At 35.8% G+C, this 24,419-nt stretch overlaps 1 protein-coding gene and 1 long non-coding RNA gene across 3 annotated transcripts in view; one reads left to right on the forward strand and one right to left on the reverse strand.

Moving 5' to 3' along the window:
- LOC150100333 (uncharacterized) overlaps positions 1-24,419 on the forward strand; it is a 173,289-nt gene that overhangs the window by 121,748 nt on the left and 27,122 nt on the right. The gene's annotated exons all lie outside the window — the stretch shown is intronic.
- CCT3 (chaperonin containing TCP1 subunit 3) overlaps positions 1-24,419 on the reverse strand; it is a 226,398-nt gene that overhangs the window by 80,155 nt on the left and 121,824 nt on the right. The window contains exons 7-8 of the mRNA XM_090402340.1: positions 23,174-23,254; positions 5,200-5,305 (exon numbers count right to left, since the gene is read on the reverse strand). Coding sequence (XP_090258466.1) covers positions 5,200-5,305; positions 23,174-23,254 — 187 coding nt within the window. The remainder of the gene's footprint in view (positions 1-5,199; positions 5,306-23,173; positions 23,255-24,419) is intronic.

Here is a 24,419-nt window from a genome sequence, read left to right on the forward strand (position 1 = left end):
TTCTGATTTTTCTGTAAGGACAGAAAAATCAGAACTCCATGATGGCCTCAGGAAGTTAAAGAGGCAGTCAAGAATAAAAAGAAGGAAGCATATAGAAAGTTCCCAGAAAGCAAGTTAGCTTGTGCTCTTAGGGAATAATACAGAGAAAAATGAAAGAAAGCAAAGCACTGTGTAAAACTAGCTTAACAAAAGCCATGAAAGACTTTGGTCACTACCCAGACTGGATTCAGCCTTTTTTGAGGCTTCATCAGTGAGTAGCTAGTTTGCCGATACTTTATAGTTTTCTATATTCGGCATGAAACTCTGATTCGATTCCAATCTTTGAGTTTCTCATTCGGTTTTGAAACAATGTGGATTTTATATCCCCTTAATTTAAAATATTGGTTATATCGCCGAAATGAAGCTTAATAGCTCTTTATATTAGCTCTTTATATTTAAGTAACTTAATGGTTGCACTTCTTTGGAAACTCGTATAGCAGAGTATATAAGTATTATGGTCTAGCTACTCACTGATGAAGCCTCAAAAAAGGCTGAAACCGGTCTGGGTAGTGACCTCCCTCCATAATGTAATAACAGCATACATTTCCTAGGAAATGTGTTTTTACATTATGGAAAATACCTAAGAATAGCGATCTGAACCTTCCCCACCTTTGCAACGAGTTGTCTGATATTGTACTACGTACTAGGGTCATTTGCATTAGCTCACGCTAGTGTTTGCCGATACTTTAGAGTTTTCTATATTCGGCATGAAACTCTCTGATTCGATTCCAATCTTTGAGTTTCTTATTCGGTTTTGAAACAATGTGGATTTTATATCCCCTTAGTCTTGAGTAATTACTTTGAAAGACTGCTAAATGAAACAAGCAGTGACAGCACGATGGTAGAAAACAGGAATGCAGTCAGGAATACATATCCATATTTGAAGTAGAAAAAGCCATCAAAGACCTAAAATGTGGAAAAGAAACTTGAGTAGATGGAATTCAACCAGAAATGCAAAACATCGATGTATAAATGTTTTTCAGGGGTTGCACTGCATAATTCAAAAGGGTTGATTATAGGGTCAAATTCCAGAGGATTGGATCAAAGCTCTCATAGTACCCATCCATAAAAAGGGAAATAAAACTGAATGTGAGAATTACAAAGGTATTTCCATACTGAGTGTTCATGGTAAGATTTATTTAAGTATACTTGAGAAACAGCTAAGAAAAATTGTGGAAGGGAAGCTTGTTGAAGAACAAGCCGGATTCAGGGCAAATAGAGGTTGTCGGGATCAGATTTTCACTTTAAGACAAATGAGTTGAAAAATCTTGGGAATATAACAAGGATTTGCATTTAAGTTTTCTTGATCTGGAAAAGGCATATAACGTGCCAAGAGGAACGCTCTTAAAAATCCTACAGTTATAATATGTAAATGGGACATTATATCAAGCAATACAGATAGTCTCTATTCAAGCTGTAAGGCAGCAGTTAGACTTGAAGGAGGTAAAGGAAGATGGTTTGAAGCAAAATCAGGTGTTCAACAAGGGTGCATAATATCTCCACTGTTATTCGTTATCTATATGGATCGCATTATGAAGGAAAGTGGTATTAAATCTGATATCAAACTGGAGATGTTAATGTCAGCTCTTTGCTTTATGTGGATGATGTTATACTTCTAAATAAATCCACTGCAAGATTCCCTGACTAAATTGAATAACTGTTGTAATAAATTTGGTATGAAAATATGAAACAAAAAGACAAAGGCAATGAAAATAGTAAGAAACACTGAAATCACCAACTGTATCCTGAATGATGAACCTAAAGAACAAGTAAAACATTTCAGCTATGTTTTTTTTTTAGTGAAGAGGGTAAATTAAATATGGAAATAGACAACAGAATCAACAAAGCTGGTATTGTAAGAAGTCAACTGAATAAATTTATATGGAATAAGAGAGAAATTAGTCAAAACACTAAATTATCTTTATACAAGAGAGTGTTCAAACAAATTTAACTTATCGTCCGAGAGCTGGGTTAGAATTAAAACACTTGACCAAAGACCACATGAGGATGCTGAGAAAGATTAGAGGCGTGAATAAATGGCAATGTCATATCAAAAACGAGTATATTTGGAAAGAACTTAGCATTGTTAGCATTCAGGAATATGTTATTAGAGCTAATCTCAAGTGGTAGAGTCACTTAAACAGAATGGGAGAGTAAAGATTAGCAAAACAAGTATTCTTTGCCAAGTTGGCAGAAAAGCGATCCAGAAGAAGACCAAGATGTAGATGGACTGATAATATTGGAGTCTTAACAGATAACAGATTAATTTGAAGGAAAATTATTGATCGGAAGTTAGTAATATGCAACTTATTTATATAGTATCATCATAATTCTCCTCTATACTCCCCTGAAGATATATATATATATCAGGAATTTGATGATGATGAGAATAAAGAACTAAAGATAAATATCATTAACCTAATAAGAATAAACAGAAGAGAAGTGGAACTAGCAGAGAAATTAAATGGGATATAAGAGGTGCGACTGAGATTAAGAAGATTAAAAATGCATGATTCATCTTAATAATTACCTTCTTGTCATCATGGATGCAAAGTGGCTTTTCCAGTCTTATTCCATTGCTTCCTTGCTCTTCCAGCTCTACTTTTCCATTTATTTTAATAATATTTATACAACAATTTGGGTCACGACAAGTTGGATAACCTATTTTTGGAATCAGCTGCAGCAATGCAACATGAACCTAACCTCAAGAAGTGTGCCTACATTCATTTATTTAAAAGCTGGGAGACAGATACTCGTTTTATGACCAATTCTAACCCCAAAAAGTCTTAACTTTTCATCCATCACAAGAGAGCAACAAGTTTGGATTTTCAGTTCTGCTGTCTATTAAAATCATTTCCAACACTAATGTCTATGTATCAAACCATGTACTGTGAATCTTGTTTCGTTCTTGGCATTGTGTAACACTGTCACACATGTGAATAACTGCCAACACCGAAGTCAATCTACACAATATTTTGATTTAGTTCATCTTTTGTATCACTCACTGCAGGAATTAAGCTTTGTCCAATGGAATAGTGTTTTTTTTTTTTCATACCATTTATCTCAAGGGTCACAATCTTCAGCAGTTCAAGAGATAAAACAACAGGTTCCTTATTTCTTTTTTAACTACGTGTTCACACATGGCACTGATGCACTACACATTTTGTGACTTCTTGTACGTGGGATTAATGTGTGTTTGTGGGACAGTATATTTAGAAATTTATAATTCAGTACATTTTTACACTGTTCAAGATTGAATTGCACACTCAGTCTCCAAAATAGTCTCTAGATAGGGTTAAAAAGTCTACGCCCAATAAGGGAATAAAAAGCATTAGCTATTATTATTTATTACTTTTTTACACATTTACCTAGTATGCAAATAAACAGCTATTTAATGAAATTTACATTTTTCATGTCTACTCTTAAGATTTTTACTATATAATGATCATACAGATTAAAAATGATCATAGAGATTTTACTTAATTTTCTGCATACTTGTAAAATAAATTTATGCTTAATAAACCGTGCATTACATATTACTGTCGGCCTGGTTGGCCGAATGGTTAGTGTATCCGCTCTCCAGCCAAGAGGCTGCGGGTTCAAATCCCATGTAGGCATGGATGTTTGTGACTGTCTTCCACCTTCATACATTCATTCACCCAAGTATAGATTACACTCTCCCAATATGGATTGGGTCACCATGGGAGTAGACCCAAAACTTCCCACAATGGTGGAGGCCTTCACCCTGCCGTTGGTAGAAAAATAGACTGCTCATTATCATCATATATTATTATACAGGTATCTCCACGGAGTCAAAAGATTCATTGCAGGAGATGCACAATAACCATTATTCACACAATACCTATCACACTTCTCCTTAAACTTATTCATCATTGAGCACTCACAACTATCTCTGGCAATCCATTCCACTCATTCACCATTCAAGCAAAGAAATTAGTCCCCACGTCTTCACTAACCACATTTATCACAACTCCCAAGGATGACCCCTTGTTCTCCCCTACTCCTCATGTACTGAAAAATTTCTTTTGTCAATCTTATAGAACCCCCTTTATAAGTAAAGTTTCTACCATGTCCTTTTTTTTGTCTGCCAAACTAATCTCTAACTCACACCATCAATTTATCCTCATAGGTAACATTCCACAGACCTGTGACCAGTTTGAAATCCAGGTGACCAAATCTGTAAACAGTAGTCAAATGTGGCCGAATCACAGCCACATAAAGAGAGAGAAAACAACCTCTCTATCTTTACTTATCAGTGTTCTTCAACCTCCAATTAATCCTTGAGCTGTTTTGTCAACTTCTGCAACATGTCCTCTGAATTTCAAACTTTTATCCACTACCACCCTCAGATCTATAGCCTCATCAATTTCCTGTAATCCAGTACCATCAAATATGATACAAAATATGTAATAGTTTCATCCTAAAGAGCATTAACTTAGATTTTGTAATATTAAATTGAAAACCATTGTCTTTTGTCCACACTGCAAATTTATTTAAATCATCCTCCAGAATATTTACATCACTTATTAACTACTTCCCTCCCCAGTATTGCATTAGAAGCAAACAGCTGAACATCTTCCTTAAATCTTCCATTACATCATTAACATACAAATTAAATAGTGGCCCTAGTATAGAGCCCTGGGGCACTCCACTAGTTACCCTCATTTGACTTGATTATGCTACACCATACACCACCCCTGATGTCTATCTGCCAGCTGCCCTATCCATGCCACCAGCCTCATAGCCATTCCCATTTGCTCAAACTTAAGTAGCAGTTTCCCATGCATATGTACATGGAAAAAAATCATGCTATGAAGTAAAAATGTTAGTAAATATATTTTTTTATTAAAGTTTTCTTTCAATATCCTTTTAATTTTCAACTTTTTCTGCTAGCAAAGTATAAGTACTGGCACCAAATTTTTCACAAAAGCATGACTTTTTTTTTGAATTTGCACATTCAACTTTTTATGGAATTTAACTAATTATGTCATATATTTAGTATAGTTTCTGTAACAACTGTTATTTTTAAATATGCCAAATAGAGAAATTATCAAACACTTGTTTCAGATCAATGTGTCCAGTAATTATAGTTAAAGTAACATCTCACTAGTTTAAAAGTAACTATATACAATTTCCTACCTTTTCAACTTTTGCATATCTCTTAATATCTATTTCTTTTCTGCCATTTTCTTCAATACAGACTGTTTTAACTGCATCTAATGCAATTTGACAAGCAAAAGTACCCCTTGGAGGAAAAAAAAAAGATATATATATATATATATATATACACACACACACACACACACACACACAATTTATTTTACAATTTTGCCATCTCTAATAAAAGTAATGTGGTTTATTACATTAACAACACCTTAATAACGATCAATATTTTAAAATGACATACATAAATCAGGTTATTCATGTGGAAGTGATAATGGCTTGTAATCTAGAACTCATATGAAAAGAGTAGTCCATCCCAATCTTTCTTGCAACTTCAAATATGCAATGCAAATTGGAACTATTTCTGAATGGGAGGAGGGGAGAGCTGTTTTTGTGTGACTCCAGGTCTCCACTATAGGTTTACATGAAAGGTTATAAACCTACAATACTAATATTAATACTGTGGCCAAGGTAAAGATTTTTTTTAAAATTAATTCCATATACATATTATTAATATTTTTATTTCTCACATAACCCAGAAATCTTGCTCTACAAACCACACATGGAACTTTTTCAAGCCACTTTACATCTCCAAACGAAGCAGGGCAGTGGAAGGTAGACTGTCAACAAGACTTTTCTTATTTCTTGTGCATTCTATTCATGTGAGTTTATAATCATTATGTTCAAATATGGTACAAGTGCAACAAATTTTCCCAACACAATCTCCAAGAAGAATCAGCTTTTCTTTTCTTTCTTTTATGCCAGTCCTCTCTAATGAGTTAACAAATTCTTCTATCTCTTCCTTATTGGAACGTTCTGCAGTATCACAAGAATAGATATAATTGTTCAATCATTGTTACTGCACAGACAATGTTTTTATGCTGCCATAAGATTAACACAATCCTTTTCTCAAATACTCAGTGTCGCCTTGACATTTTCCACTTTGGTACATGATCACACAACATAAGTAAAGAAGATGAAATCATAAAGTGAACTGTTAGCACTGGGAAATGTCTATTACGGTAGTGTTAATGGATAAACATATACATTATACAATGACCCATGCACCATACTGTGCAGAGAGAGATGTGGAACTGCTAAACACGACTACTGAACAGTAAAAAATTTAGATGATGGAACAATAATCTACAGAGTATTCAATAAAGAACATTAAATTTGTGAAGTACAGTTGCTATGGTAGTATTACAAATTATTCTGGTACTTAATCTGCTAACTTTCTTATATAACAGTAATCATATTTTCGGTTTTTAAAAAAAGTGAATTTTTAGATGTTTTATAACTTAAAATAATCATAATATACATAAAATAATGTGCATTACCATACACTTGGCTAGTGAAGGAAGAAAAAAAGAAGGGGAGTTCATTTTATATTTTCCTGAAAAATGTCAATCAAATATGTATAACAAGCTCATATTACCACCTTTGTTATAGAATGATATTGTGATTTCTGTAAACTGTTCATTGCATGTATAAAAAGTGAACAGTGAATTTACAGCTGTGAAGTTGTCTTTTCACCATCCCACACATTCATAGAAAAACATATGCAATCAACATGCAGCTACCTTCAATCCAACACACAATCTGTATATGACAAGATGACACAAATATGCATATATTTGTTACACTGTACCCTAACTTCTACCAATCCACCTAGATCTTGATTTTCCTCTAGGCCTTTTTCCTACCATCCTCACAAAGAACACTTTATTTTGTTAATCATTCATCTCCCATTCTGTTTAAGTAACCACAACATCTGAGATAAACTCTGCTAACACATTCCTAAATGCATCATCATCAAATTCCTGCAATGTACCCTCAAAAGGTGTACAGGATACGATAGTACTACATGAAAAATTTACATCATTACTAACTTCCTATCTACAATTTTTCTCCAAATCAGTCTGTTACTCGTCAAGACTCTAACATTATCAGATCTTATATTTCTATCGTCTAAGGCACTTTGAACCGTATCAATCCACCTATATCTTGGTCTTCCTCTGGATCGTTTTCCTGCCAACCTGGCAGAGAACACTTGTTTTGCAAATCTTTCCTCGCCCATTCTGTTCAAGTGACCATGCCACTGTTACATCCTGAATGAAGATCCTTTAAAAGGAAGCAATTCAATCAGGATTTAAAAAGTCAGAAAAATCAGCTGAAGGAAAAAAACTTGTACTCGAGCAAAAATAAAGTACTAACTGTAAATAGAATTAGAATTACCTCCTTTTAGTAGAATTGTAATACCACGTAAAGAACTTTGTGTATAAATTAATGATTCTACGTAAAAGAAATGTTAGGTTAAATATGTGTCTTATTAAGCTATCTCAAATAATGTAAGTCGCGTCTGAAACGCACGTATCAGTCGTAATGCCAGAGGCTACAGCATACGCAGAAAATAACGTAAGCACGCTTTCCTCGAAGACAGCACCTAACAGCAATAGAAAGAGCAAGGATCATCTTAAGGGCATTAAAACTAAAGGTAGTGCGAAGAAAAGGATACAGCAAAAAGAGGGTGCTAGAACATAGAATATACGGTAATGCGCGCCATATTGCAAGGTTTTTTTGTTCCGGATTTCATCTCGAGGATTCTTGACCGGTGGTCAGAGAAAGGACGAGCCAGGGTTCCATGATGTCGGACAGCGGGCCATTTATGCTGAACAAGATTCCATGCAGAGCCGTACACGAATCATCAGGCTATGTAGAAATCATGCCAGTAGCTGGATGTCCCATCAAAAAGGAGTGGAGATAGCCCTCAGTCGCAGAAGAAAATAGTTCGAGTCTGGCAGCAGTAGAAAGGACAATGCAGTCAAAAGCCAGGCACTGAGATAGCCGATCGAAGCATGACCAGAACAACATGTGGTAGTTAACAGACCTTCGGAAAGGACTGGGTAATGTAGAGATCTTTGTTATATGTTACGGAAGTGATAGAAGATTGAAATTTATGTTTGATTAAGTAATGTGGACAATCCTTTAGTGAACTTGGATAAGATTCCATATTTGAGACAGCAAAATTCTGTTGGACAAGGAATTGTCAGGAACGAACCTTCGGAAAGGACTGGGTAATGTAGAGATCTTTGTTATATGTTACGGAAGTGATAGAAGATTGAAATTTATGTTTGATTAAGTAATGTGGACAATCCTTTAGTGAACTTGGATAAGATTCCATATTTGAGACAGCAAAATTCTGTTGGACAAGGAATTGTCAGGAACGAATCTAATTGTGACTGAAGTAATAAGTGTATTTTGTTTAGTAGATAACCTTAACTGAGAAAGCAACAAGTTGTACTCTATGAATAGCATGCATGAGAGAATCTTAATTTAGTAATATTATCATTGCTTGCTATTGTTCTGTATGATTAACAGTTTGATCTGTCTAGGTGAACTTCATTAATTTAGAATTGTTTAATTATCTTATCATGAGATTTAACTTAGCAAGAGATTTAGAAGTTTTAGTAATTTGATTCAATTTAGTTGTAATTGTCATTTGGTTCCAATAAGCATGTTTTATTGCATATGTCTGAGTCATGCCTGAATTCAAGATATCAAATTACCACTTATAAAATTAGAACCATAGCAGGAGAAATTTTAGATATATATGTTTAAGTAACAGATCATTGGTCACGACTGCAAAGTACTGATATCTATTTAAGTGTGTGTTAGAGTATATGCCAATGAATCTAGGAACATTTTCCTGAACTTGAATAAATTCCTGTTATAGGATACTGGCTGGCACAGTATAAATACAAATTTGCCAGTATCTGAAAAGGAAATATCCCTAGGTGGAATCTAGTTAGGCTACACACAAGAAAAGATAATAGAAGTTAAAGAAGCATATAAGTTAAGAAAGTAGAGAGAAACAACAATATATAACAATGGCGTAGACGGTAGGATTTTAATTGAATAAGGATATAATCAAGTAAACAAACTCTTTAAGTCAGTAAAATATAAATACAACAACGAGTATATAACAAATGGTGCAGCCGACAGGATGTGTTTAGAGCCCCTAAAATTTAATTTATGACCCCCAGCAAGTAATTCGACAGTTCTCTGGGGAAGAGACCGATGACGTGGTCACGTTTTTCGATTTTTCGTGATTACGGAAAATTTAGAGAGATCTTAATCTCACAATTTTCCAGAGTAAAAAATGTAGGGCCAAACCTTTGGAAGCTGCAAAAGATGATACAAGGTGATAGGGAGAAGGTATCAGATTTTTACAACAGACTACTCATTCTCTCAAATAACTTTGACATCCCCAGTGAAGACAAGCGTCACCTAGACCGGGCAGTCTTCCAACATTTCCGAATAGGCCTGTGACAGGAGTTGAGAGAGACAGCCTTTGGAAAAGGCATATCCAATTTAGCTGAATGCTGCAGAACGAGAACAATTGCTAGGAGACATTAGTCCCACAGCTGCTTCTGTGCATGTCAGGGTAATTAAGGAAGAAAAAGATAATGGTAGACATAAGCACTACAAAGGGAGATAAGGAAAAGGGTGAGCAACAGAAAGCAGAAAAATGGAGCGAGGAGAGTAGAGCTAAGTTAGTTTGTCAGATCACAACAGGCATTCCTGATCAAGACGAAATCCATTCCATAATTAAGCAGGAGGTTGAGAGATTGCAACAGCCCGTAATGGACTGTCTTGATGCTGTACTGAAACAACTGACGGCAGTCACAGATAAGATTTCAAAATCGTCTATCCCTCAACCAGAGAAGACTAATGAATTAATCAGACCAGAAGTAGAAAGACTTCAACAGCCTATGTTGAACCGTCTGGATGTTGTAATGCAAAAGTTGGAGGCAGTGACAGAACGGAAACCCGAGGTGTCACTACCGTAATCACAGGAAAATAATGAACAGGAAGACAAAAGGAAGCCTTCTAGATGTTTTGATTGTAACAAGATAGGGCATTTAGCTCATAATTGTTTTAGTAATAGGAGACCCTCCATGAGAAATAATAGAAATGAGTCGAAGTTTGGGCAAACTCCTCATAATTATGAAGGTAGACAAAGAAATCGTGAACAACAAGGAAGCGCGCTTACCTCGAAGACAGCACCTAACAGCAATAGGGAGAGTGAGGGTCATCTTAAGGACATTAAAACTAAGGGTCGTGCGAAAAAAAAAAGGATACAGCAAAAAGAGGGCACTAGAACACAGAACATAAGGCAATGCACATATTCCAGGGTTTTTGGTTCTGGATTTCATCTCAAGAATTCTTGACTGGTGGTCGGAGAAAGGACAAGCCAGGGTTCTATGATGTCGGACAGCAGGCCGTTTTCCTGATTATGCTGAACAAGATTCCACGCGGAGCTGTACGTGAATCATCAGCCTATGCAGAAATCGTGCCAGTCGCTGGATGTCCCATCGGAAAGGAGTGGAGATAGCCCTCAGTCACAGAACAAATTAGTTCAAGTCTGGCAGCAGTAGAAAGGACGACATAGTCAAAAGCCAGGCACTGAGATAGCCGATCGAGGGATGACCAGAACAACACGTGGTAGTTAATAGACCTTCGGAAAGGACTGGGTAATGTAGAGATCTTTGTTATATGTTACGGAAGTGATAGAAGATTGAAATTTATGTTTGATTAAGTAATGTGGACAATCCATTAGTGAACTTGGATAAGATTTCATATTTGAGACAGCAAAATTCTGTTGCCCAAGGAATTGTCAGGAACGAATCTAATTGTATGTGACTGAAGTAATGTGTATTTTGTTTAGTAGATAACCTTAACTGAGAAAGCAACAAGTTGTATAGTATGTACTCTATGAATAGCATGCATGAGAAAATCTTAATTTAGTATAATATTGTCATTGCTTTCTATTGTTCTGTATGATTAACAATTTGATCTGTCCAGGTGAACTTGATTAATTTCATCATCATCATCAAATTCCTGCCATGTACCCTCAAGGGGTGTACAGGATATGACAGTACTACATGAAAAAATTACATCATTACTAACTTCCTATCTACAATTTTCCTCCAAATCAGTCTGTTACTTGTCAACACTCCAACATTATCAGATCTTATATTTCTATCGTCTAAGGCACTTTGTACCGTATCTATCCACCTATATCTTGGTCTTCCTCTGGGTCGTTTTCCTGCCAACCTGGCAGAGAACACTTGTTTTGCTAATCTTTCCTCTCCCATTCTATTTAAGTGACCATACCATCTGAGATTAGCTCTGCTAATCTCAGATGGTATGGTCACTTGACATTCCTGGATGCTGACAATGTCAAGTTCTTTCCTAATATCCTCATTTTTAATATGATATTGCCATTGATGCCATCTGTTCACGCCTCTAATCTTTCTCAGGACTCTCATATCTGCGGTCTCTAGTCTTTGGTCAAGTGTTTTACTTCTGACCCAGCTCTCAGATCCATAAGTTAAAATTGGTTTGAACACAGTCTTGTATACAGCTAATTTAGTGTTCCAACTAATTTCTTTCTTATTCCATATGAATTTATTCAATTGACTTCCCACGATACCAGCTTTGCTGATTCTGTTGTCTATTTCTATATTTAGTTTACCATCTTCAGTAAAAATTGTGCCTAAGTAGCTGAAATGTTTTACTTGTTCCACAGGTTCTCCATTCACAACACAGTTGACATTTTCAATGATTCTGCCTATTTTCATTGTCTTTGTCTTTTTATTGCTGACCTTCATACCATATCTATTACAACAGCTATTCAATTTAGTCAGAGAATCTTGCAGACTTGTAGCGGATTTATTTAGAGGTATAACATCATCCGCATAAAGCAAAGAGCTGACATTAACATCTCCAATTTTGATATCAGGTTTAATACCACATTCCTTCATAATGTGATCCACATAGATAATGAATAACAGAGGGGATAATGTACATCCTTGTCTCACACCAGATTTAACATTAAACCATCTTCCTGTACTTCCTTCAATTCTAACTGCTGACTCACAACTCAAATAAAGACTAAGTATTGCTTGATATAATGCCCCATTGACACCATATAACTGCAGCGTATTGAATAGCTTCTCTCTTGGCACCTTGTCATATGCCTTTTCCAAATCAACAAAACTTAAATACAGATCTTTGTTATATTCCCATGCTTTCTCGACTATTTGTCGTAAAGTGAAGATCTGATCCTGACAACCTCTATTTGGCCTGAATCCAGCTTGTTCTTCACCAAGCTTTTCTTCCACAATTCTTCTCAACCGTTTCTCAAGTATACTTGCATAGATCTTGCCAGGAACACTCAGTAGGGAAATACCTCTGTAATTCTCACATTCAGTTTTATTTCCCTTTTTATATATGGGTACTATGAGAGCTCTACTCCAATCATCGGGAATTCGTCCCTCTGTCCAGGCTTTCTGAACTATGCAGTGCAGTCACTGTAAGACTCTTATACCACCATACTTCAGCATTTCTGGTCGAATATCATCTACTCCTGCTGCCTTTCCACATTTCAAGCCTTTGATGGCTTTTTCTACTTCAAGTATGGATATGTATTCCTGACTGCATGCCTGGTCAGTGTTTTTTATCACTGTGCTGTCATCACTGCTTGTTTCATTTAGCAGTTTTTCAAAGTAATTACTCCATACTTCAAGGATATCTTTTTCTCCTGTTTTCATTTCACCTTTATCATCTCTAATTCCTTTTACAGCACTCTTTCCTCCATTCCTATGCTTCTTCAACAACCTCCAGAATATTTTGCCACCTTCTTGATATTTATTTTCTATATTCTTGCCAAAGTCCTCCCATGACTTTTGTTTAGCTAGTTTTACACACTGTTTAGCTTTCTTACATTTGTCTCTGTATTCTGTAAGAGTAAAAGCTGACTTATTTGCCAGGAACTTTTGATATGCTTTCTTCTTTTCCTTCACTGCCTCTTTAACTTCCTGTGTCCACCAGGGAGTTCTGATTTTTTTTTCTTTGCACACAACCTCACCACATGCCTCTCTGGCAGAATCAATCAATGTTTCCTTCAGAGTTTGCCACTGAATCTCCAAGGTTTGATTCCTGTTCTCAAACTCTTTCATTTTCTTTTCAATAATATTTCTGTATTTTAGTCTACAGTTTACATCTGAGAGCTGCTCAACTTTTATTCGCTTTAAAACTTTCTTACATGTTATTCTTTCAATATGAAATTCAATTTTATCCTGCTCAAGACTAAATAGTGATCACTTCCAATTTCAAATCCTCTGTACACTCTGGTGTCCTGCACCAGGGAGAAAACATCACTATCAACAATAACATAGTCAATGAGACTTTTCTTATTCCTAGCCTCTTCTCTCCATGTGAATTTGTGCACATTTTTATGTTGGAACATGGTGTTAGTAATAACCAGTCCATGTCCTGAGCAGAAATCCAACAGATATTTGCCATTATTATTAGCTTTGCTCTTTTCTCCAAATTTTCCCAAAATATTTTTGTATGTCTCACAATCATTTCCTACTCTACTATTTAGATCCCCAACAAGGACCAACTTTTCCTTTTTCATTGTGTCAGTTGCTTTTTCTAAAGCCTCAAAAAATTCCTCCACTTCTACCTTAGTAGAGCCTTCTGTGGGACCATAGGCACAAATAAGTCTCATTGTCCAGTTCCCCATTCTCATATTTGCCCACATTACTCTACTTGAGATTGACTGCCATTCAAGAAGATTAGCCTCGTATTTTGTGTTGAATACTATGGCTACTCCTTCTTTTCCTTGATTGTTATTGCCTGAATATAACATTTTGTATTTATTGCTCAGAAAGATCTCACCAGTTTTGGTCTTTTTTGTTTCAGTCACCCCTATTATGTCGATCTGGTACTTATCTAATTCCTCAGCTAGCTCCATTTCTTTGCCATTCAGGCTTCTTACGTTGATAGTACCGATCTTTAACTCTGGTGATGTTGAGTTGGGGTTTGTTTTCAGATTTGTTCCAGTAGCTGACTTTTCGCTGTTCGCCCTGGTTCCCTGGCGAAAACAACGGGGGCCTTGTTTAACCGGGCGACGCCCCAGCCGGCATGAAATTTTGTCATGTTGTACCATCATTTTTTATTTTGGTTTAACCAATAAGAATACAATTTGGTCAGCTAAATCCCAAATTGCCAGCCCATCCTCGTTCGTTCAGTATCAAAGTAGATACCCAACAGGGTGCACCACGAGAAGGTGAGGATTGGACATTAGGTCAGAAGCCCTGGTCGGTTCTCCGCATTCCTTTAAAGGCTATGTGGAGGTCTCCTCTCAGTTATACAGCTTTGACCCTTAAGCACCCCTTGATTAATTTAGAATTGTTTAATTATCTTAGCATGAGATTTAACTTAGGAAGAGATTTAGAAGAAGTGGGACTAAACTGGAAAGATGGAGAAAAGTACTGGAAGAGAGAGGTACGAGACTGAGCAGAAGTAAGACAGAGTATATGTGTTGCACAGTGGGCGGTGGCCAGGATACAGACCTGGAGCTGGAAGGAAATGTCATCAGGAAGGTGAGGGACTTTAGATACTTAGGTCCAACAGTGGAAAAAGATGGAGGAGCTGAGAAGGAAGTGGAATGCCGGATACAAGCAAGTAGGAGGAACTGGAGTGAGATGGCTGGAGTGTTATGCGATAAGAGGGTGCCAATCAATCTGAAAAGCAAAATCTATAGGACAGTAGTGAGGCCAGCTATGACGTATGCTATAGAAACTGTGGTCCTGAGGAAAAATAACATCAGCAGGATGGAAGTAGCAGAGATGAGAATGCTTAGGTGGATGTGCGGTGTGACCATCTGAGAAATGACTATATGAGGGTAATAGTGAAAGTAACGAACTTAGGAGTGAAGATACAGGAGGCAAGGTTGAGATGGTTTGGTCATGTGATGAGGAGGAAGGACGAACATGTGGGAAGAAGGGTCATGCAGATGGATGTGCAAGGAAGGAGGAAGCGCAGGCAGCCAAAGACGAGATGGAGGGAGCTGGTAGAAGAGGACTTGAGGATGAAGAACTTGGATGTGGTGACAGCCCAAGACAGGAGGATGTGGAGGAGATTCATCATCAACAGTGACCCCACTTAAGTGGGAGAAGCTGCAGAAAACGAAGAAGTAATTTCATTCAATTTAGTTGTAATTGTCATTTAGTTCTAATAAACATGTTTTATTGCATACGCCTGAGTTCATGCCTGAATTTGAGATATCAAATTACCACTTATAAAATTAAAACCATAGCGGGAGAAATTTTAGATATATATGTTTAAGTAATAGATCATTGGTCACGACTGCAAAGTACCGATATCTATTTAAGTGTGTGTTAGAGTATATGCCAATGAATCTAGGAATATTTCCCTGAACTTGAATAAATTCCTGCTATAGGATACTAGCTGGTGCAGTATAAATACAAATTTGCCAGTATCTGAAAAGGAAATATCCTTAGGCGGAATCTAGTTAGGCTACACACAAGAAATGATAATAGAGGTTAAAGAAGCATATAAGTTAAGAAAGTAGAGAGAAACAATTGTTATATTTTAATCATGTTTCTTTTTTCTACTGTGCCTTTTCTATTTTTATTCTATTCTTTTCTCATCAGATTTCTACCGACTGTGTGTGAGCCATTGTTATAACTGCCGCCACGTGGTGTGTGGCTCACCGCCATCTTTCTTTATCTACCCTTTTATATTAATTCCATTATTCTTATAAACCTCCTTACTTTAACTACATGACTTACAAAATTTCCTTTACTCTAGTATCTATATCTCTTCTTACAAACTCATTCTATAAGGAAAACAAATTCTATATCTCTGGCCGATTCCTAAATTTACTCATGTGCATACCCTGACTGTTAAAGGTAATTCCTTACTATAAGAAACGAATCCTCTAATTTCTATCTGGGGCTGTCTCCTCTTGAGATATTGACAAATTTATTTTTTAATGCTGCGCCAGCCAATATCTTAGAATAGAGGGAGACTTTTCCAGACCTTTGGTGCACATAGGCGAATAAATTTATTGCTTATACTCATAAATCAAATGCTCCACAATGGCTAAGTAAATTAAGGTTTGCAGTCGTGACCTCTATAACAACATGCTATACCTTCCTTTCAACCCCCCCCCCCCCCCGATATGATTCGACTTTAATGAGTGGTAGTTTTGGTTCATAACACAGGCAAAGCTCAGGTATACAAGAAAAAAACATATTTATTGGAATCTAAAGACATAATATACAATTTCAATTAGTTCAATGACATGCTAAATTAAACCTTTTCAAATTAATTAATACTCTAATACATGAACAATGAATCCTTCCTTTGTGTTAGAGACTTAACATATATAATACACACTTCTACCAAATTTTCTACCTACTAATTTTAGTCTAGCATATTCAACTATTCACAATCATCTATAGTCATTCCTAACAATTTGTCTTATGGACATTAACACTGCTAAATAATCACCTAAAGTCCTTAAATACTGTCCATACTCGATTAATACATTACAAGCACACATAATATACACAATGCACTCTTCTAATCAATATTCTCCCTGTGTTAATCTTGCATATTAAACTAGTCACAATCATCTATAATCATTCCTAACAACACAACTTGTCTTACGGACATTAACACTGCTAAATAATCACTTAAAGTCCTTAAGTACTGTCCACACTCGATTAATACACTGCAATAATTCTTCCCTTTTACCTACTGAGTAATTATGCAACAAAATCTGTACTTTACCATTTCTTGGGGCAGGGTCTCCAGGTCCATCTCAACTGTCCTTCTTTGTTTGAATTCTCTTTCGACACCTCCATAAGCCTACGTCCACATGGTGGGTCACTATGGTTGTCAGATTAAGCAATACTCTGTGTCTGGCATTTTTCCTTGTCTATTCCCGATCTGCTTCGGACCATCGCTTCTACTGTCAGTTCTGGTACATGCTCGCGATGTTATTCTGTTGGGACTCTGAGCGAAGATATCTCGCGCTTTCGCACCGGCAGATGTTCAGATATCGAAGGGAAAGGCGTGCCCTCCGATATCGAACCATCGCCAAGAAACACCGTCAGAAACCCTCGATCCACCAGAGAAGTCAAATCATCATCCGTTAAGGCAGGCGAAAAAAGCCTTGAGAAAGGGGTGCAAAACCTTTTTATTCACCCTTCACTTTCCACCTATTTTGCACCCCTCGCTGTTAACTGCGATAGTGCCCTCTTAATTTTCCGCAGGAACTTTCGATACATCGCGAGATTACAGCGCCGTCCTCTGGGAAACGAACGTGCGTCACTTTCCGCGAGATCAAAATAGCCACAGGCCCGCCTGTGACTTTTGGACTAATGCTTGCATCTAATTTACATTTCATTGTGTGCATGATGCATTTCACATAATATTAATTTATATACGCAGTTCCTTACCTAGTATTACAAATCTACTACAATAAAGTAATTCTATTTCCATTTACAGTTAGTACTTTAATTCTTCTGCTTGAGTACAAGTTTTTTCTCTCAGCTGACTTTTCTGACTTGTAAAATCCTGAATGCATTATTTCTTTAATAAAGTGCTTCATTCAGGATGTAACACCAATGAATCTAGGAATATTTCCCTGAACTTGAATAAATTCCTGTTAAGGATACTAGCTGGTGCAGTATAAATACCCATTTGCCAGTATCTGAAAAGAAAATATCCCTAGGTGGAATCTAGTTAGGCTACACACAAGAAAAGATAATACAGGTTAAAGAAGCATATAAGTTAAGAAAGTAGAGAGAAACAATATATAACACCACCTGAGATTAACTCTGCTAATGCATTCCTGGATGCTAACAATGTCAAGTTCTTTCCTAATATCCTCATTTTTAATATGATATTGCCATTGATGCCATCTGTAAACGTCTATAATCTTTCTCAGGACTCTCATATCTGCAGTCTCTAGTCTTTGTCAAGTGTTTTACTTCTGACCTAGCTCTCAGATCGATAAGTTAAAAATGGTTTGAACACTGTCTTGTATACAGCTAATTTAGTGTTCCGACTAATTTCTCTCTTACTCCATATGAATATATTCAATTGATTTCCTACGATACCAGCTTTGTTGATTCTGTTGTCTATTTCTATATTTAATTTACCATCTTCACTAAAAATCGTGCCTAAGTAGCTGAAATGTTTTACTTGATCCACGGGTTCTCTGTTCACAACACAGTTGACATTTTCAACGATTCTGCCTATTTTCATTGTCTGTCTTGTTATTTCTGACCTTCATACCATATCTATTACAACAGTTATTCAATTTAGTCACAGAATCTTGCAGACTTGTGGCGGATTTATTTAGAAGTATAACATCGTCCGCATAAAGCAAAGAGCTGATATTAACATCTCCAATTCTGATATCATGTTTAATACCACTTACCTTCATAATGTGATCCATATAGATGATGAATAACAGAGGGGATACTATACATCCTTGTTTCAAACCAGATTTAACATTAAACCATCTTCCTGTACTTCCTTCAATTCGAACTGCCGACTCACAACTCAAATAAAGACTAAGTATTGCTTGATATAATGCCCCATCGACACCATATAACTGTAGCGTATTGAATAGCTTCTCTCTCTCTCTTTGCACCTTGTCATATGCGTTTTCCAGATCGACAAAACTTCAATATAGATCTTTGTTATATTCCCATGATTTCTCCACTATTTGTCATAAAGTGAAGTTCTGATCCTCTGTTTGACCTGAATCAAGCTTGTTCTTCACCAACCTTTTCTTCCACGATTCTTCTCAACCATTTCTCAAGTATACTTGCATAAATCTTACCAGGAACACTTCGGAAGTAGGGAAATATCTCTGTAATTCTCACATTCACTTTTATTTCCCTTTTTATATATGAGTACTACGAGAGCTCTACTCCAATCATCAGGAATTCGTCCCTCTTCCTAAATGCTAACAATGTCAAATTATTTCCTAATATCTATCCTCATTTTTTATATGATACTGCCATTAATTCCAATTGTTCACTCCTCTGATCTTTCTCAGAAATCTTATATCTGTGTTCTCCAGAACACAGATATAAGTCTTTGGTCAAACTTTATTTCTAACTCAACTCTTAGCTCCATAAATTAAAGTTGGTCTGAACACAGTCTTGTATACAGCTGGTTCAGTGTTTTGACTAGTTTCTCTCTTATTCCGTATAAACTTATTCAGTTGACTTATACGATACCAGCTCTGCTAATTCTGCTATCTATTTCCAAATTTAATTTATCGCCTAAATAACTGAAATTCTCTACTAGGTTTTCCACTCAAGATGCAGTTGATATTTTCTACCTATTTTCATTGTCTTCTTATTGCTGATAATTATTCAATATAATCAGGAAATCCTGAAGACTTCTACTTGATTTATTTGGAAGCATAACATCATCTGTATAAAGTAAAGAGTTGAGATTAATATCTACCAGGATACTGAACGGACGAGGATGAGCTGGCAATTTGGGATTTAGCCGACCAAATTGTATTCTTATTGGCTTAAACCAATATAGAAAATGATGGTACAACATGACAAAATTTCATGGCGACTGGGCGTTGCCCGGTTAAACAAGACCCCCATTGTTTTCAACAGAAAACCAGGGTGAACAGCGAAAAGTCAGTTACTGGAACAAATTTGAAAACACACCCCAACTCAACATCACCACAGTTAAAGATCGGTACTATCAACATAAGAAGCCTGAATGGCAAAGAAACAGAGCTAGCTGAAGAATTAGAAAAGTACCAGATCAACATAATAAGGGTGACTGAAACAAAAAAGAAAAAAACTGGTGAGATCTTTCCAAGCAATAAATACAAAATGTTAAACTCAGGAAATGACAATCAAGGAAAAGAAGGAGTAGCCATAGCATTCAACACAAAATACGAGGTGCTAATATTCTTGAATGGCAGGCAGTCTCAAGTAGAGTGATGTGAGCAAATATGAGAATGGGGAACTGGACAATGAGATTTATTTGTGCCAATGGCCCACAGAAGGTTCTACTAAGGTAGAAGTGAGGCTTTAAAAAAGCAACTGACACAATGAAAAAGGAAAAGTTGATCTGTGTTGGGGATCTAAATAGCAGAGTAGGAAATGATTGTCAGACATACAAAAATATTTTGGAAAAATTTGAAGAAAAGAGCAGAACTAATAATAATGGCAAATACCTGTTGGAGATCTGCTCGAGACATTGACTGGTTATTACTAACACCATGTTCCAACATAAAAATGTGCACAAATTCACATGGAGAGAAGAGGCTAGGAATAAGAAAAATCTCATTGACTATGCTATTGTTGAAAGTGATGTTTTCTCCCTGCTGCAGGACACCAGAGTGTACAGAGGATTTGAAATTGCAAGTGATCACTATTTAGTCTTGAATAGGATAAAACTGAATTTCATATTGAAAAGAATAATATGTAAGAAAGTTTTAAAGTGAATAAAATTTGAACAGCTCTCAGATGTGAACTGGAGAATAAAATACTCAAAGATTATTGAAGAAAAAATGAAAGAGTGTGAGAACAGGAACCAAACCTTGGAGATTCAGTGGCAAGCCTTGAAGAAAACCCTGATTGATTCAGCCAGAGAGGAATGTGGTGAGGTTGTTTGCAAGGATAGAAAAATCAGGACTCCATGGTGGACACAAGAAGTTAAAGAGGCAGTGAAGGAAAAGAAGAAAGCATATCAAAAGTTCCTGGCAAATAAGTCAGCTTTCACTTAGAGAATACAGAGACAAATGTAAGAATGCTAAACACTGTAAAACTAGCTAAACAAAAGTCATGAGAGGCCCTTGGCAAGAACATACAAAATATATATCAAAAAGATGGTAAGATATTCTGGAGGTTGTTGAAGAAGCTTAGAAATGGAGCAAAGAGTGCTGCAAAAATAGTTAGAGATGATAAAGGTGACATAAAAACAGGAGAAAAAGATATCCTTGAAGTATAGGGTAATTACTTCGAAAAATTGCTAATTGAAACAAGCAGTGATAGCACAGTGGTAAAAAAACACTCAACAGCCATACAGTCAGGAATACATATCCATACCTGAAATGTGAAAAAGCAGCAGGAGTAGATGATATTCAACCAGAAATGCTAAAGTATGGTGGTATAAGTCTTACAGAGGCTGCACTGCATACTTCAGAAAGCCTGGACAAAGGGACGAATTCCCGATGATTGGAGTAGAGCTCTCATAGTGCCCATATATAAAAAGGGAAATAAAACTGAATGTGAGAATTACAGAGGTATTTCACTACTGAGTGTTCCTGGCAAGATCTATGCAAGTATACTTGAGAAATGGTTGAGAAGAATTGTGGAAGAAAAGCTTGGTGAAGAAAGAGCTGGATTCAGGCCAAACAGAGGCTGTCAGGATCAGATCTTCACTTTACAACAAATAGTTGAGAAATCATCAGAATAAAACAAAGATCTGTATTTAAGTTTTGTCGATCTGGAAAAGTCATATGACAAGTTGCCAAGATAGAAGCTATTCAATACGCTACAATTATATGGTGTCAATAGGGCATTATATCAAGCAATACTTAGTCGTTATTTGAGTTGTAAGTCAGCAGTTAGAATTGGAATCAGTACAGGAAGATGGTTTAATGTTAAATCTGGTGTGAGACAAGAGTGTACATTATCCCCTCTGTTATTCATTATCTATAATGATCACATTATGAAGGAAAGTTGTATTAAACATGATATCAAAATTGGAGATGTTAATGTAAGTTCTTTGCTTTATACTGATGATGTTATACTTCTAAATAAATCCTGTGCAAGTCTGCAAGATTCCCTGACTAAATTGAATAACTGTTGTAATAGATATGGTATGAAGGTCAGCAGTAAAAAGACAAAACATTGAAAATAGGCAGAATCGTTGAAAATGTCAACTGCGTTTTGAACAGAGAACCTGTGGAACAAGTAAAACATTTCAGCTACTTAGACACGATTTTTACTGAAGATGGTAAATTAAATACGGAAATAGACAACAGAATCAACAAAGCTGGTATGGTAGGAAGTCAAATGAATAAATTCATATGGAATAAGAGAGAAATTAGTCAGAACACTAAATTAGCTGTATACAAGACAGTGTTCAAACCAGTTTTAACTTATCTATCTGAGAGCCTGGTCAGAGGTAAAACACTTGACCAAGACTAGAGACCGCAGATATGAGCGTCCTGAGAAAGATTAGAGTCATGAACAGATGGCATCAATGGCAATATCATATTAAAAACGAGGATACTGGGAAAGAATGTGATATTGTCAGCATCCAGGAATGCATTAGCAGAGCTAATTTCAGGTGGTATGGTCACTTAAGCAGAATGTGAGAGGAAAAATTAGCAAAGCAAGTGTTTTCTGCAAGGTTGGCAGGAAAACGATCCAGAGGAAGACCAAGATATAGGTGGATTGATACGGTACAAAGTGCCTTAGACAATACAAATATAAGATCTTAAAATGTTGGAGTCTTGACAAGTAACAGACTGATTTGGAGGAAAATTGTAGATAGGAAGTTAGTAATGATGTAAATTTTTCATGTAGTACTATCATATCCTGCACCCCCCCCCTTGAGGGTACATGTCTGGAATTTGATGATGATAATCTAAGTTGTATAATTAGGCTATATTTCACATATGATTTCAATGCTAAATGTTATTCAGCTCTGTGGACCTTACCAAATTTACAAGTATACAATGTTGTTAGTTAATATGGAAACCATTTGACAGAATGAAAAATTAACTTAAATGAACAGAAATTACAGTAACATGCTATTATGAACCGATATCAGTAGGATTCATTAGAATTAATAATACTAAACAGAGGCACAAATTCAAAAAATAACCTGTCAGTCCTCAAGGCACAAGAAATAATCACAGCCACTTAACCCAAACAGGGTTTGTTATTATTTATCATTATTTTTCAGTAAATTTTTTTATTTACAGCACAATACAAATTGCATCTAATTAATAGTCAAGAACAAAAAAGAAAGAAGAGAAACAATAGGTCAAAATACTCACCACTTTCCTAAAAATTTTGTTCCTATACAACTGCTAATAATATTCTTCATTTGTTCAAGGTTATTGATATCTATGGGCTGGCTATAAAATGAAGAAATTAAAAAAAAAGAAGAAAATGTTATATTTTAAATTTTAAAAAAAATCATAAAGTTATGGCTAACTAGAAGTCATAAAAATAAATTAATTCTAACATAATGAATGAGAATGCTGCATAAATGCTTCAGTTCTGAGCACAATAGTGGCTATTTCCATCAAATGATATTGTAAACTAATTTATCAGAAATTTCAAAAATCGAAGAACTTTTAATACATAACAGTCAAACTGATAGTTTAAAAAAAAAATAAATAAATAAAATAAAAAATAAAAAAATCGAGATCCAATGCACGGAGGTTGAGGAATTCCTCCCAGAAAATCTCAGGGTTTACATTCCACATTCAGGCCTTACAATAGAAATTTTTTTCTTTCTGAACCAGTGTTGCAAGGGAATCAGTTATTTTCCTTCGAGTTACCTTAGTTTAAAATAAAGCCAACCATGTTACGAAATTTCCAGCAGAACCAACTCAGGCCTTAATGGGTCTGAGTTGCTTGCTGTTATTTCCTCCATCTTCTACCTACTAAGTTAGTAACAGCTGATGAAACAAATATCAAGTGTTGTAAGAAATTTTTAACTCATGGCTCTGAGAGTGAGGTTATAATTATGTTGTCCAAAGACTGAAGAGACTAATAATATGAGAGTTCTGAGGCAAATAAAGGCTCAAGGTGGCATTGAGCATTATGAATAACCACAAGGGCATAAGTTAGTACGGTTATTGAAAAATATTAGTATATAAAATATATACAGACAACAGGTTTGAAGCAAAAATGGAAGGGAAAACCCATATAATACTAAGAGATATGTAACAGCAGATAGGAAAATGTAATAAAATCATGTTCAAGTCTTATCATGAAAGCTAAACCTCATTTTTTTTTTTAAATTAAGAATCATTACAAAATAAAAAGTCATATCAAAAATAATTTAAATATATCTTTATTAACAATAAAGCTATAGAAATACATACAAAAAAATGCTCCACAATGCTTAAACTGATTGATTCATTCAGCATATATGAAATTATCACCATTTCCTGACAAATACCCACAAAGGATGCAGTGGATGCTATTATATAATACATTATTTAACTTCACATTATTACTAGCCTCATATCAACAATTTTTCTTTCGGGTTAATTTTATTTTTAGTCTTCC

This window comes from Typopeltis vanoorti, chromosome 13 (assembly GCF_054136105.1).
Source record: "Typopeltis vanoorti isolate ZY-2024b chromosome 13, IOZ_Tvanoo_1.0, whole genome shotgun sequence".
NCBI lineage: Eukaryota > Metazoa > Arthropoda > Arachnida > Uropygi > Thelyphonidae > Typopeltis > Typopeltis vanoorti.